The 16,826-nt window shown below is 36.6% G+C and overlaps 2 protein-coding genes across 2 annotated transcripts; one reads left to right on the top strand and one right to left on the bottom strand.

Moving 5' to 3' along the window:
- Positions 1-3,635: 3,635 nt before the first annotated feature.
- LOC133791010 (UDP-galactose/UDP-glucose transporter 5B-like) lies at positions 3,636-8,048 on the top strand. The gene is made up of 12 exons (XM_062228892.1): positions 3,636-3,901; positions 3,977-4,104; positions 4,471-4,584; positions 4,749-4,841; positions 4,975-5,040; positions 5,397-5,495; positions 6,185-6,264; positions 6,559-6,671; positions 7,031-7,119; positions 7,199-7,285; positions 7,390-7,458; positions 7,540-8,048. Exons 2-12 carry the CDS (start codon positions 3,994-3,996, stop codon positions 7,654-7,656), a joined length of 1,038 nt encoding a protein of 345 aa, XP_062084876.1. The 5' UTR covers positions 3,636-3,901; positions 3,977-3,993; the 3' UTR covers positions 7,657-8,048.
- A 6,615-nt stretch (positions 8,049-14,663) lies between these two features.
- LOC133791531 (uncharacterized) lies at positions 14,664-15,203 on the bottom strand. Its single transcript, XM_062229450.1, has one exon. It carries the CDS (start codon positions 15,201-15,203, stop codon positions 14,664-14,666), a length of 540 nt encoding a protein of 179 aa, XP_062085434.1.
- Between the last annotated feature and the right edge of the window lie 1,623 nt (positions 15,204-16,826).

Genomic DNA, 16,826 nt, shown 5'->3' with positions numbered 1-16,826 from the left:
GAGGCCATGGTAAGCTAGCAACTCAGATATTTGGCTGGTGGACGTGATTGAGCTCCAGTAGTGCTCGAAAAACTCATCCTTCGAGGTAGGGCCTAAGAGAGCTTGGGAGGTGGAAGGACGTGCTGAAGAGTCTTCAATTAGGGAGAATGAAAGTACACCAGGTGCGAAGGCGACGGTGACTTTGAGTTTAGGATCTAACGGAATAGGCCTGATCTCGGGGTTTGGATCAGGATGTGTCGCCACTCGGATTATTTTCCTCTTTTTCTCTTCGACCTCGTCTATCTGACGTCGAAAGCGGTCTCATATATCCTCTTGCTCACACCTTTCTTTGTGCTCGCAGATCAGTTGCTAGTTTCGGGTAAAATGTGACTCAGGATTGGGTGTTGATGGGTGGTAAGGGATAGCGAACTCGGACCCCCACCGATTCTCAGAGTACTGTGACATCTGACAAGGAAGAAAAAGGTGAGGGCCCAACATACATGAAATCATAAGTAAGTTATAATTCTGATAACTCGAGCTCGAAAGCTCGAGGTAACAAGATTCTCTCAATCGAGATTGAAGCCTCGAAAGGGCGAAATTAACTCGGATGTGATCCCCGAACTATTGTAAAGTTTGGGCATCGAGGATGCACTCACGCGAGAGTGGGGAGGTTAATACCAGTTTAAGAGAATCCTGGATTTTCAAGAAAAAAGCTGGAAGTTGCCCATAAAGGTGATATTTTTGGGATTTAGGCATTTAAAACCCTAAACCAAAAACCCCTATTTCTTAAGCTACACGAAACCCTCTATTGCCAGAAAAAACCCATTTTTACATGTTTATGCCAGAGTTTTTTTGGTTTAAAACCGTGATTCTGAATACATCAAAACAACTCGGATCATAAGATTGCCTAATATCTACGTAAGAACCTTATAAAACTGGTGAAAACCAGTGAAGGTATTCTCGCAAACATAAAGAACATGTAAAGAAATATATGCCAAAGAAAAGGATCAAGAACCTTAACTTACACAAAGTTGTTCGTGGGTATGATGAAATCATCGACTGGAGGAGTGGTTGCTGTAAAGATTTCATGGAGTCGAAAGTACTAGAGTTACTTTGTTTCTTCGGTTTAGAGAACACGCAAAGGCAAAAATAAGGCTTTGGTTCAGTTTTTCTTTTCTGTGAAAGTTAGAATGAGAATGATGAAGAAGAAGAAGAAGGGCATATACTCAAGTACCAATGGGATGTCAAAGGTCGAATGGATCTGGGCCTTTGGTTTGGGTTGAGAAATGATCTAACGAATGGGGTTTAGTTATAACATTGGCGGAAAAAATGGGATATATGAAAGGACGTGGGCAGAGATAGGGAGTACTTGAGTACTCTGGGTGTGCAATCCCCGATAGATGTGTGTCCACACTCGAGTATGGTAGGTGGCAAGTTTTTCGAAATGAGAAGTTCAAAAGTTTCATTCTCATAGGATTTGGACCAACACTTTTGAGGGGGAAAAATGTTACACCCCAATTTCAAGAATGGAATTTATGGCCTCGAAATGCAGGCTTGTAAAGTGTAAGCTCGAAATAAGCAAGTATGCCACGTCATCAGCATATACGTAGATTGAGTTTGGCAGTTTCGCTTGGCATTAAGGTGACGATGATGGAATTGGTGAGCTCGGAGCTGCATGAAGTCTCGAAGATGTTTTGAGGTTACAAGTTAAGCTCGAAGCCACAGCTGAATAATTGTAAGGATTCAACACTTGTATAAATTTCCTGATTTGTTCTTCTTGGCAATTGAGCACCATTTAAGAAAGTTCGAGCTTAGGCATCAAGCTCGAACCGATGAATCTTCTCCGAAGTCTGAGTGCAATTCGAACCTTCATTGCAAGCTCGAGGAGGTTGATCTCCGATGGTTGAGCTCGATAAAGTCACTGGCTAAGGACGAGGTTAACCAGAATGACAAGCTCGTGATGTGGGTCGATCTCGAAAGTGTGTAAATTGTATGTTCGAGGTCAGTAATCCAGTTTGAATGCAGTTGCTGTTTGAAAACCCCTATTCCTTGGGGATTTGTTGTAATCTGATAATAAATCCCGATTATCATGGGATATTATGTAATTAATGCATTAATTTGTATTTATTTAAAATTTGAGTTGTAACTTCCCGAAATATGAGAGAAAATATTTTGTAAACCAATCTATAAATATATTGGAGAAATTCATTTGTGGACGAAGACAATTTGGTATGGGGAATACTCTGCGAAAATTGCTTTCTAAAAGCTTTGAGAGAATTCCACCACTCAATAATATTGACTCGTGGACTAGGCAGATTTTAACTGCTGAACCACGTAAAATCTCGTGTGTTTTTATCAATTTTCCTAATTCCGTGTTTAGTGCTCTTCTAATTTAAGTTAACGAAAAACGGCGTCAACATAATATAATCTACTATCAACTAGCGACAAACTTAAATTTAAAATTTATGTATAATATTAAACATATAATATATAATGTCTTGTTGTCACTGTCAAAATTAAAAATTAGAACAAATATAAACTTAAACAAAAATTAATTAAAATATGATATTTTTAAGATATTTTATGATAATTTAAATAATTAAATCATATTTATTTAAAAATAATAAATGCATTCATATCATTATGTTATTTTATAAATTTGTGTGATAGTTTTTTTTTATCAAGTGATTAGTGTTATTTTTCTTCATCAAGTTCACCAAAGGACATTGTGAGATACATTAGAAACTAAAAATAGTTTATTCATGTATATTACTATTTAGACTATAACTTTTTCTTAATATTTTATTATATATATTTTAAAAACAGTGAACTAGTTTTTATTAAAATTATAGACAATGTTTACGACTTTAAAACTAAGCAAACGTGCATTGCACGTTGCTTCTACCTAGTAGAAGAGATATACATATTATCTTTTTTATATTTTGTTATAATTATTATATTGAGAATTTTTTTAAAAATTTGTATTAATTTATATTTTATTTTTAATAATATAAAATAAAGTTTAATTATATTTTGATATTATATATATGAATAAATATCATTAATATTAAAATATATAAATATATTATTGATAATGAGAGGAAAATATTAAAATAAATAAAAACTATTAAAAAAATTAATATTTAAATAATATAGAGAAAAAATAGAAAATTTTATTTATAATGTAATGTAAAAATTAGGTAAAATAAATAAAGTATTATTTTGATGAGATATTTTAAAATATTGAGATTATGTGCTTTAATTCATTAAGAATATCTTGATATTTTTTAAGATAAGATTTTTTGGTTGCTTTATAAATCATTTAAAATTACTTAAATATTTTATAAAATAATACACGCTGATTAACTTTAAACTTTATCATATACAATATGTAGCATAAAAAAATAAAAATATAAAATCATTAGATTACAATTTCCATATATATATATTTTTTAAAGATAAATATTTATCTCCTAAAAAAAAAGATATTTATATTAATTGTGACATAATGAACCCACAAAACAACCCGTAGTTGACCAGGTGAAAGATCCACTGCTGTGTCGTACGACGACCACTGACGTGGCATGGCCGTTCTCTTTTCGAAATGCTTGAATCTCGATACTTGATACATCAGAGACTGAGTGATCAAAACGCACCCAAAAAATATATAACATAATATTTTCAAAATTAAATTAAATTATAATTGGAAGAGAGAAAAATGCGAGCCGCTCTGATCACCAAGTAACAACGACTCGCTCTGTCATCAATCTCCGAGTCCGAAACCTCCCTCGGAAGCTCTCCTCCATTCCCACCATAATACCTTTGATCCCCAATTTTGGTTTAGCTCCGGCCGGTCTGTGCATCTCTGTTGCTCGAAGACGACAACGCCGTTTTCACCACTGCCCTTTGCTGTAACGAGATTGTATAACTCTTATTTCTCTGAGTTGTGCTGGTTTTTTTTTTTTTTTTGATTAATTGATTTGTGAGGGTGTTTCAGATTGGTGGGAAAAGGCTATGGGTGAGCCTTCGTCGTTGCCCGGTGGTTTCAAAGGGAGCAAGTTATGGAAAGGGATTTTTGCTGTGTCCGGCATAATGACCACCTTGGTCGCTTATGGATTTTTACAGGTAACATGAATATTCATTCACACGCACATTTTCCTTTTTCACATTGCTTTTTTTTTAGTAAAGTAGGAAATTTGTTGATATTTTTTATTACTATCTTCCTTTTTTATTTAAATTGCATAAATTCTGAGATTTTTGAGAAAAGTTTTGTTATCTCTTATCATTGATTCGGTAGTATATGCAACTATTTTTGCATTTATTATTTATGGATTTCGATGTTCATAACGCTCAATTAGTATTTAAGTCAAGATCATGGTATGCAATCATTTATTGCATTCATAACTGAGTAGAGTTATAAAAGCTCAGTTTAAAGATTGTCTTACTATATTTCTGAAGAGCTAATGGGACTTTTTTTTTTTTTTATTACAGGAGAAGATTATGAGAGTTCCATATGGTGTAAACAAGGAATATTTTAAGTACTCCTTATTTCTTGTTTTCTGTAATCGTATCACAACATCCGCTGTCTCTGCTTGTTTTTTATTGGTATGTAGTGTTTTTTTTTTATGAACTTGAGGTAATCTTTACTTTTCTGGTTGAATTTTCACCCATTTTTTTGGGCCGTGTATATATAATCGGTGTAGCTTTGTGAATTATGTTTAGAACTACTATAAACTAGAACATTCATTTTCTTCATTCTTGTTTCTCAGGCCAGTAAAAAAGCCTTAGATCCCGTTGCTCCAGTTTATAAGTACTGCCTTGTATCAGTATCTAACATATTAACTACAACATGCCAATATGAGGTTAGCTGTCTTAGTTTTCAGTGTTTTTAGTCTTGCCGATATGAGACACGTGGTTGCGAAGTTTTCAAATTGTTAACTTACTATTTATTTATACTGTTGATACATTTAAGTGACTAGACATTTTTTGTTCCAGGCCCTCAAATATGTCAGTTTCCCTGTTCAGACACTAGCAAAATGTGCTAAAATGATACCTGTTATGGTAAGATATATTATGCAGTATATTATTTTGATCACCTATTAATATATGTGGTTGCTTAAATTCTTTTCAGTGGCCAACCTTGTATCTAATTGTGTGGTTATGAAGTGCTATTCTGGGTTAGATTCCAGTGATCATATATTGCAATCTGTTTTACCTGTCATGTCTCACACTTTTTGAATATTAACTTTTACTCCTCTTAATAAATTTAAAACTGTTGTGGTTGTTGCTAAATCTAATGGCTTTGTATGGCCTGAGCCAAAGGCTTCTAAAGCAGGCTTTGGATGTATGTTATATACACTGGGAGGATGCAAGTATATGTTAATAGGTTGGCTAATTTTCCATTCTTTTGTATGCAGGTATGGGGCACTATAATTATGCAGAAGAAATACAAGGGACAAGACTACTTTTTTGCTTTTCTAGTTACAGTGGGTTGTTCAATATTTATTTTATATCCGGTAATGATTACATACATCCTTTGTCTCAGATCAAGGTCTTATTCCATTACTTGAACCAAGTACATGCATGTAGATTGTTTTTATGTTGAAATTATGTTAGTATGCAACTATTTTGAGGAATGAATAATACGTGTAATTCCTTTTTCTCAAATTAACATTTGTAAGAACATAGAACAACAAGTCTCAACATAAACCAGATAGTCTTTTCACATCTGTCCTATCAATGGCTGCTTCTTGGGTCGTTAAATGACATGTTATTGTATGGGAATGGCTTGTTTAGAGTTCAAGAGTTTTGTACATACTATAAGGTTCAGGTTGCTTAGCTTAACCAATGGAGTAACTAATCTGCATAACTGCATGTGCTATTATGTGAAATATGACCACAGTTTGATGGACTTGAAGGCTTCAAGTTTCAACATTAATTTCACTTTCACCATAGTATATCTACTTTGATTTGACAACCTATAGCAGTAGATGACTTGCCAAAGAATTTTGGAGAAAAGAAAAAACCATCTCTACAGTGAAATGATATCATGTTGCTTGGGTTCCTAAGTGGTCTTTGGCTCTGATCTATAAAGGAACATAAGCTCTATACTTTTCTAAGGAGACTCATGTTTGACGATTATTTTGTCGATAATGCTGAAGAATCTGTAATGCTCTGAACTAATTTTGTTGTACTTTGACTGCAGGCAGGATCTGACATTAGTCCATATGGAAGAGGAAGGGAGAATACGGTTTGGGGCGTTTCACTGATGATGGGTTATCTCGGGTATTAGTTTGAAACTTATTTCTGTTATAATTTTATTGAAACTTGTTTCTACTAGCTGTTATAATTTGCATTTTAAATTATCCATTTATATTTGAGCTTTAATAGTTTGAGGAGGTGCTGTACTGACTGCATTATAATTCTATTCGCCCGAGTTCATGATCTTGTGTGTCTCTTTTCTTTGAAACAGATAGAACTACTCATTTGCATTTAGAACTTGACCTTTTAAATGTTTAAAAAAGACATTTTAGGGGGAAGGCCATCTATTTAGTCTTATACTCAAAAGTGTCTCTACAGGTTTGATGGCTTCACAAGCACATTCCAAGATAAACTCTTTAAAGGCTATGACATGGAGATTCATAATCAAATTTTCTACACAACAATGTGTTCTTGCGTTCTCAGCTTGAGTGGTGAGATCCTTATTGCCATTTTGATTATTTTAGTGCATTTTATCACGTAATTAAATATCGAAGTCAAGGAAGCACATATTTGTTATAATTGCAGTACTGAAATTGGTTACGAATCCTCCTTCTAACCAGTATGGTAATCTTTTTTTATTAACACTCGACCACCTTCATGGTGAAAGTTGTAGATCATTGGACTGAGGTTTGTGTTTGGGGAGTAGGGAGTTGAGAAGTTTCTCTGAAATCTCCCTTGACTCACTCACAAATATACTTTTCATATACATACATGCACTCCTTTTACGTCTTTGTTTTTGGTTCCTCCATGTTCCACTTTTGTAATGGTTCATCTTTATGTTATTCTGCAGGTCTAATTTTACAGGGCCATTTACCGCCGGCAATAGAATTCGTCTCTCGCCATAATGATTGTTTCCTTGATATTGTGTTGCTGTCGACTGTGAGTGATCATTAGCTTATTTAGCTCATTGACTAACACACCCTTGAAACAAAAATTCACCAGTGATATTGGGTTGCAGGTAGCAACAGCCAGTCAATTTTTTATTTCTTACACAATCCGAACATTTGGTGCTCTCACATTTGCCACAATAATGACCACAAGACAGGTACTTTTTATAACTATTCAGAACAAAAATTTTCCTTTTTTCATCATTAGCTAATGACTATCGACAAACCATGGTTTATGACTTTTCGTTTTGGTGATATAAAGTTGGTGAGCATTTTGCTGTCATGCTTGTGGTTTTCCCACCCTCTTAGCTGGGAACAATTCATTGGAGCAGTAAGTCTCAAGTCTCATATCTTAATTATACTTTATATCTTTCCTCATTAGCAGTAACATTACTTTGGTGGGATTTCTCAGGTCATCGTCTTTGGTTCCCTATATGCCAAAAGCTTCTTGAGAAAAACTCCACAGAAACCTCCACCTTCAGATGAAAGGATAAATGAAGTTTCTATTCCTGTGAAGGAGAACCCTTGACAAGTTTCAGGTTCCATTTGCTGTTGAGATCTTGGACTTGGTGCCGCTCTCTCTAACTTTGATTAAGCAAGCATGGAAGAATGTGTTAACGACCTCAAATCGAAGGTCTTTGAACTAAATCTAATTTACATAGCATTGAAATGGATTCTTCTTGGTCACTGGTGTCTTCGGTGGAGACCAAGTGATCGATTCTTTGATTCTCTGGTTTCAAAGGAAGTCTAAATTATAGATTGACTAAAGTTTTTTTTTTCCTTTATAGAATATAATTGTCTTTAAAAATATACAATTCGATGATATAGGAAAAATTTTCTTTTTCTTTTTCTTTCTCTCTTTATTTTCATGTAATTACTTTTAAAATTCTACCTTGCTCAAAATGCATAGTAAGTTTTATAGTTTATTTATTTACTCTTTCTTCTTATGGCCCTTGAAATACAGACCCTCTTTTCACATTCATAAGTTGAACCAAATTACAGTTTGGTGTGCTTAATTATGCACATCTCTGTTGATTTTGTTTTATTATTATTATAATTTTTTAACAGTTAAATGAGAGGTATCAAAATGACTGAGGCTAGAATGAACACTGTAAATTTATATGGTTGTTTTGAATTAGTACAAGTAAATGTATTTGAGTTGACATGACTTTGTAATTATGTTTGAGCCGATTTGATACATTCACTTTCACTTGGGGAAAGTGAAGAAAGGAAATAGGAGTTATAGAAAAAGTTAAAGTGAATGAAAATTGTTTGGTCCATGAATTGAAAAATGAAGGAAAGTTGTATAGTTAGATTTTTACTACTCCATCCACATTATTAATTTTATTTTGTTTTAAATGAAGATTATTTTTGTAAATTTATATCTATTTATATTGTTTTGATATAATGTACATCAGAGCTCCTTCCTCCCACAAACTAGCAAACTCAACCACCACCACCAACCACTTAGAACTCACTCACCTAACTGCCTGAGACTAATGAAAAAAATGAATTCACTTTTTTCTCTATTTTAAAAGAAATTTTTACTTATATTTTCCTCTCATCTTTTTTACCTTACAAAACAACTTAAAATTTTATAATCTATCCACTTTTTTATTCTGAATTTTTTTCTTTTACCAAACATAATGTTACAAAAAATATTTAGTATGGTTAGCATTTAAAATGATATTTTAGTATAAATTGATGTGTTTTGAGTCAATTTTCTATTTTATTTGTGTGTTCTTGTAAAAATTTAATAAAGTTGTTCTATTTTTTTGGCCCCAAATGGCGTCGAACTCTACAGTCTTCGCCGCCTTGATGGCATCATTATAATATTTCTCATTAAACAGAGTTCGAAACTCCTCCCAATCCAGGGCATTAACATTTCTGATCTGGGATATCACTTCCCACCAAATTCAAGCACCCTCCCGAAACATATATGTGGCACAGACCATCCTCTCATTACCAGACACCCTCATAAAGTCTAGGATGGTGGTAAACATAATCATCCATTGCTCGGCCTTAGCTGGATCTGCACTACCCTAAAAAACTAGAGGATGATGTTTCCTGAACCTTTCATAAAGAGGTTCCCATTTGTTCCCAGCCTCTGACGGATGCTCAACTGTTGGCACCGTTACAGGTGGTGCCTCTGGCAAGATGTTCCCTGCAGGAACCTGTTATTGTCTCAGGAGGCAGATTTCTTCTTCCTGCCTCATTACCCTGGCTTGCAAATCAACAAGAAACTGCTGCCAGTTTTCAGGAGCTGGCATATGGGTCTGGCCCTGGTCACTATCCTGACTCTGTCTATCATTCTGGCCCTGATCTACTTGGCTAGCTGATGATTCAATCTATCTTGGAAGCATACTTCCAAGCTTATACCTTGCTTCAATAATCAATTGGATCAGTTACGAAGTGATAACTAAACCTCTTGCCGCCTCACGGCCCAAGATCAAGCATATAACCATTCACATTCAACAGTCATGCTAATAAGCATGTCGATTCATGTTCATATCCAAGTATGGTGCTAATAAGCACGTTCTAATATTCATAACAAATAACAATGCTATTAAGCATTTCCGCTTTCATAACCATATAACAATGTTAATAAACATTTTCTGACATACATGTATCTATGACAGTGCTAATGAGTGTATCCTGACCTACATGTCCATATAACAATGCTAATAAGCATTTATTTTACATTCATAAGCAATATTAGTGCTAATAAGCACATACTTTTATATCATGCAGCAGTCAAGGGCCAGGCCCTATCAGTATATCTCATGCTATCTAATAAGGCATGCAAATAAAGCATTTAGATCATATTCAAGCAGTTAAGCACATAACCACATAAATAGTTACCAAACCCTGAGTCGAGCTTGTCTTTAGTGGCGAGTGTACATGCCCAGCTTGTCTTCAGGAACCCTTAACCTTGACACGCTCTGATACAAAGTTGTAACGCCCTGGTTAGCCAAGACCATTATACTGTGTATTTTAAATAGTGCTTAAATCGTTAAACGAGTAATTAGTCCATAAACATGCATCTAAGTATGATTACTGGTCCATGGTTAAAAATTTCGGTTTAAAGGAATGGATGTTTCATTAAAAACATTAAATTGTACATGGGATCCCATAACAATGTTTACAAAGTTGTTTACAGTTCCAAAAAGGTTGTTACAAACCAAAAGTTACAACCCGCCGACCTAAGCAGCAAAAATAGGGTTACACCCTAGTTCCTTCGAAAAACCTTGGTCGTGGTGGTCAAGCGACCGCATATGTACACATCGCCACCTAACCTCTCCAACTCATGGCTGGTCCAGCTTTCCTTTCCCTTTACCTGTACCACGTAGCATCCGAGAGCCAAGTCCCAGCAAGAAAACTTAATGCAAGTGCATGAACAATATATACAGATTTAGATATATGCCTAGCATGCCAGCAGTAATAACCTACTCATGCATGCATATCATTCACATAAATGACTATAACGTCATATGGGACCAAATTCCCTAAACAAATGATTAACATAAATATATCAGGGCCCATTGCCCAAGCACATGAATAATAAGTCACACTGGGGTCTCAACGCCCTAGGATCTGGGACTAATAAGTCTCCCTGGGGCCCATTGCCCTATCCTCTGCATAACCAGCCTTGGAGTTGATGTAGTGTACCTAACACTTGGTTTTCTTTGAGCATTGGGTCGAACAAGCGTGTAATGCTCTCCTGATTAGATTTAATCATATCGACCATCGCTTAGCAAGCTATTGCCACCCTTGACTCATAAGTCAATGCTTTACGACCAGCGCTCAATGCTATTACCGTCCTTGACTAATAAGTGAATGCTTTTCTCAAGTATATAATGCTTAACAAGCATTCATCATATAACAAACATCCATATATAGAGCACTCAACATGCTTCATCAATAATCACAGGCATAATCATAATCATACGCATTTACAGGGGCCAATGCCCAATCATATTCAATATTCAGGCAAAGCCCTAATCACGTATGTCACATAATGGGTGTAGTTTTCTTACCTCAAGTCCGAGTATAATGTAAAATAAGAACGACCCTCGAGCACGATCTTGATCTTGAGCCCCTAGCAATAACCTAGTCACAACCAATTATAGAATCCCATCAATAATGAGTAAATAAAGGCTTCTGAACCAAGTCCTAGCCTCCGAGACGTCAAATCCTACCAAACCGATAGTAGGATCGGGCCCTTAGGTTTAAGTTCCCATCAATAAAAACCCATTTGGGTCATTTTTGCTCTTTTGGGCTGCGACCCCAAAAACCCAGACCGCGGCCTGATCAAGAACAGGGGCTAAACCCCTCTCTGTCTGCGTCGTGGGCCGCAACCTGACAAAAAGGGGTAGCGGTCCAAAGTTCCCCCAACAGCCAAAAACCTCATTTTTTTCAAGCCTGGGCCACGGCACACAATAAAAGGGCCGTAGCCCAACCACGAACACATCCCAAAAACTCTGATTTTCCCACTTTAAATCCTTCCAAAAACCTATCCAAACATACCTAAATCTCAAAAACAAAGTTCCCAATCATCTCAATGACACAAAATTCTCAAAACCAAGCTTCAAATCATTCAAAATTTCTTCAAGACGTAAAATCCAAATTCAAAACTTAATAAATTTCAGGAAACAGAAACTCGAAGATTCAAAGCTTAAATTACCTCTGATTATGTTGTTTCTCACTAAATCCACGGGCTAATAAGCTTCTAATCTTTCCTAGAATCGTTATGACTCGATCCTTGCTTGAATCCAAGTCCTAAAACTCGAGTTTCCTTCAAAAGTTCGACGAACGGTAAAAAGGGATAATGGAAGAGAGAGAAATAGTGTTTTGAATGTACTTTTCTTTCTGGCAGATTACTTCGAGCTTAAGTAACCTCAAGTAAATCCCAAGACTTGGGTCCCAAAAATGCCCCCAAGGGTAAAATAGTCAAAATTCCCAGAATTTCCTCATGATCTCACTAACTCCCAATATATCATCAAATAATCATTCTCATTTACCCAATAACCCGGTAATGTGCTAAATACCCAAAATACCCCATGACTCACCCCGAGTCAAGTATTTGTCCCGTTGTGACTTTCCCACTAACTTGCTCCCTAGGATCGCCTCGTGTCGAGTAACCTAAATATATCCACATAATAATGTGGTCCCACACATATATCACATATATGCCAAATATACTCATAACGAGCCAAATTACAAAAATTGCCCTTCTAATAAGAAACGGGCCCACATGCTTAATTAATACACCTAAACATGCATATCAAGTCATATAATAATATAACTCACATAACCACATAATTACATGCATCTAAAACACATAAACATGTAATTTTCATAATTTACCATCCTGACCCCCTAATCAAGGCCCTAAGCCTTATTAGGTAATTTGGGACGTTACAGCAAACTTGCCATTTTGACCTACATCCCCGAGTTTATGGTCGACAACGCCGCCGACACTCCCAGAGTCCAGCTCGGTTCTGATGCTTTGACTCGCGTGGGTCAATGCCTCAGCAACCTCGGGGCTCCCTAGTGGGAGTTCTTAACGAGTTGCGAGAGTGCCAACATTCTTTTCGACAAGAGTGGAAAGTTGCTTTCTTCGATAAGTTATTCTTTAAGAATTGATGAGTTCCATATTCAACGCCAACTCTTTATTTCTTTTATTCTAACGTCAATTTTTTATTGCAGGCTTATATAACCTTCGTTCAGCACAATTATGTCCTGAATCGCGAGGTCGCGATGAGAAAGGTGCACACCCAAGATACCAGAGATGCACTAGTCAGGGCTGAAGACGACCTTAAAAAGGCTTGGCAGGAGCAGGAAATGGCTCAGCAGGGACTAGAGGTGACTCGGCGGGAGCTGGAAGTGATTCGACGAGAGGTGGAGGCTAAGGAGACGGAGATTAAGAGGGTCCAAGAACTAAATGCCAAGCTGGAAGAGGACAAGAAGACGAATTTTGAGTTCATAGAGAGTGAGAAGACTCGTCTTCTTGAGGAATTCAGAACCAAAAAAGACAACGTCGTCGACATGGAGATGTATCACATTTAAGCCACCGATCCCGACCTTGACACCAGCTTCCTGTCCATCAAGGAGACTGAATATGTCAACAAATGGCAAGCTCGACTAAAGGAGGAAGAAGTCAGGTTCGAAGCTCAAGAAGTGGCGGAGGCCACGAAGCAAGCTGAGACGGTGGATGCCGAAGCTGTCAATCCATGAAGGCCAACTAATGGGCTGTGACCCATAGTTTTTTATTTCCTCTGTAATAACATTTTTTTGGTGCCCTTAGGGCAAAGACAATTATAACTCGACTTTGAGTTATTTGACAAATTTATATTTTAATGGTAGTTTTTTTTACGCTTAAATTTCTTTCTCGAAATCTGTATGCATATTATCTACCTTTATCGTTTTTCCTTAATAGCATACGTCAGATTTCTAGTTCAAAATGTTTCGAGCATACTACAAAGTAATTGCTTTTATATTTTTTTTATCTATTCAAATATTGTCGTACTTAAGTTCGAGCTTCCATATATTCATACATAGTTCATTCAATTGCACATTTTTCGACTTCGTTATCCTCAAAGTCAAATATTAGTTTTACCACGTACTTTTGTTAAAAAGAATACTTATTGGTGTGTAATCTCATTAATTTATTTATCTCTTGCTTAACTATAGTAACTTTTCCTCATCCTCAAGTATGGTCTCGAGGTTGCGAGGTTGAAACTTATTTGCAAAAATCTCCAGCTCTGTCTTGACTTATGAATTTCGTTGGTTTATCTAGAATTCCAACTTTTAATTATGTCGATTTGAGTTTGTTGTTCCAGACTTGTTTAATTTTTGTTTGGTTAATAATCCATACACTATTATTGTTTAATTCGTGTTTTGTTAATAATCCATACACTGATATTGTTTAATTGGTGTTTGGTTAATAATCCATACACTACTATTAATTTTATTTTTATTGATGCTATATTTTCGAGCGTATGGTATGATTGTATATCACTTATGCCCCCTTAACATCCTATGATTGCAATCATAGGTTATTGAATTTTGAGAGCTTGCAAAAAAGATAGCTATAAAATATAAAATTGGAATAAGATTTAGTGCTTTATTGATGAAAAATAAGAATTAAGTACAAGCTTGGTTTCAACTAAATAAACATCATTCCTACATTACTGGTAATAAGGTCGTAGATGTTCACCATTCCAAGCTCGTGGAACCAATTATCCATTTAACCTCGGTAGTTTATAGACATCAGAGCGAATAATGGATTCAATTTGGTAGGGTCCCTCCCAATTAGGTTCGAGCATGCCTGTACGCCTAAGCACCAGATCTCCGAATCCAAAGCGTCTATCTCAAACCCTCTTATTGAAATATCTCGTAGCCCTTTGCTGGTATGCGACATTTATAAGTTGGGCTTCGTCTCATTTTTCTTCAATTAGGTCTAGAGTTTCTTCGAGCTGAGATTGGTTTGAGGTATAGTCGTATGCTTCGCGTCTGATTGTTGGGATTTCAACCTCAACAGGCAGCATAGCTTCGCAACCGTATGCCAAGGAGAAGGGGGTGTGTCATGTTGAGGTTCAAGCTGTTGTTTTTGTAAGCCCATAGGACTTTTGGTAATTCTTCTGGCCATTTTCCTTTAGCCTCTTCGAGCCTTTTCTTAATAGAGTTTTTCAGAGTCTTGTTCACAGCTTTGACTTGCCCATTTTCTTGTGGATGGGCTACTGAGGAAAAACTCTTGATTATCCCATTATTTTCGCAGAACTCTGTGAACAATTCGGTATCGAACTGAGTCTCGTTGTCTGACACTATTTTCCTTGGTACCTCATATCTGCAGATTATACTTTTTACCACAAAGTCCAAGACTTTCTTCAAGGTGATTGTAGCCAGAGGTTTGGCCTCAGTCCACTTAGTGAAGTAATCAACAACAACCATAACATATTTTACTCTCCCCTTCCCTGTTGGTAGGGATCCAATGAGTTCGATTCCCCACACTGGGAATGGCCACGAAGAGCTCATCATGGTGGAGCTCGCAGGATTGAGGCAAATCGTTGACATTTGTCATAACGTTTGACGTATTTGAGCGAGTCTTCTTTTACTGTAGGCCAAAAGTATCCTTGCCTAATTACCTTTTTTAATAGACTATGCCCCCCAGTGTGGTCTTCGCAAAATCCTTCATGGATTTCTTCTAAAAAATTTCTAGCTTCGGATGAAGTTACACATGTTAAAAATGGCATAAAATATCCTCGTCTATATAGTCTCCCCTCCACGATTGTGTACCTCGGTATCTTGTACAATAGCTTTCTTGCCTCGTTCTGGTCCGCTAGCAAGCTCTCAATTTCAAGGTAGTCTATTATGGAGGTCATTCAAGTAGGCTGCGAGTCTATCATGTTAATGTCATCCTTGCCGAGCTCGACTATGCTTGGTATCGGTAAAACTTTGACCGGTACCTCATTGAGTGTATCAACTTCCTTGGTTGTGGCAAGTTGAGCTAAAGCATCTGCATTCAAATTCGGCTCCCGCAGAACTTGTTCAATCGCGTAAAACTCGAACTGCCTAACTGCTGCTTTGACCTTCTCCAACTAAGCTGCCATTTTAATTTTGCGAGCCTGGTATTCTCCTAAGACCTTGTTGACAACCTATTGGGAATCACTATAATAGTGGATGACTTTTTCTTTTAGCTCGGAAGCTATCTGAAGTCCTGCTAATAGTGCTTCGTATTCAGCCTCGTTATTTGATGTCTCAAAGCCGAATCGTAAAGCTGAGTGAAAATGATTTCCTACTGGAGTAATTAAGATAATTCCTGCCCCCAAGCTGTTCTTGTTCGAAGACCCATCGACATAAACTCTCCAAAGCTCGCAAGCTGGGGTTAGGACTTCCTCGTTGGTGATCCCTGTACATTCAACTATGAAATCTGCCAAGGCCTATCCTTTGATCATCGTTCTCGGGGGATATGTGATCTCGAACTGCCCAAGTTCGACTGCCCATTTCAATAATCTTCTGAATGCCTCAGGTTTCGACAACACCTGTCTTAATGGTTGATCAGTCAACATGTGTACAAGATGCACTTGGAAGTAAGGTCGGAGTTTTCGAGAAGCATGTATCAAGCACAAGGCTAACTTTTCCATCAATGGATATCTCGACTCTGCCCCTAATAACCTTTTTCTGACATAATAAATAAGTTTTTGTACTTTCTTATCCTCCCGAACAAGTACTGCGCTAATTGCATGCTTGGTTGTCGCGAGGTATAAGTACAATATTTCCCATGTGACTGGTTTGGAGAAAATTAGTGGCTCAGCGAGGTGTTTTTTAAAGGCTTGAAAAGCGAGCTCACACTCGTCTGACCATTCAAACTTCTTGTCCCCTCTCAAAAGATTAAAGAACGGAAGGCATCTGTCTACAGATTTCGATATGAACCTACTTAAGGCTGCCATTCGTCCAGTTAAACTCTAGACATCTTTATGCTTTTGAGGCGAAGGCATATCAATTAATGCATTTAGCGTTCACTATGAATCTAAGAAACTTTCCCGAAGATACTCCAAATGAGCACTTTTGTGGGTTAAGTCTCATGCTGTAATTTTATAGTATAGCAAAGCATTCTGCGATATCGTCAACATGGTTACAATTGTGCTTGGACTTGACTAGCATATCGTCCACATATACTTCCATGTTGTTCCCTAT

The sequence above is a fragment of the Humulus lupulus genome, chromosome 7 (assembly GCF_963169125.1).
Source record: "Humulus lupulus chromosome 7, drHumLupu1.1, whole genome shotgun sequence".
Lineage (NCBI taxonomy): Eukaryota > Viridiplantae > Streptophyta > Magnoliopsida > Rosales > Cannabaceae > Humulus > Humulus lupulus.
The sequence above is the reverse complement of the archived record's forward strand: the minus strand, read 5'-3'. Positions and strand labels throughout refer to the sequence as shown.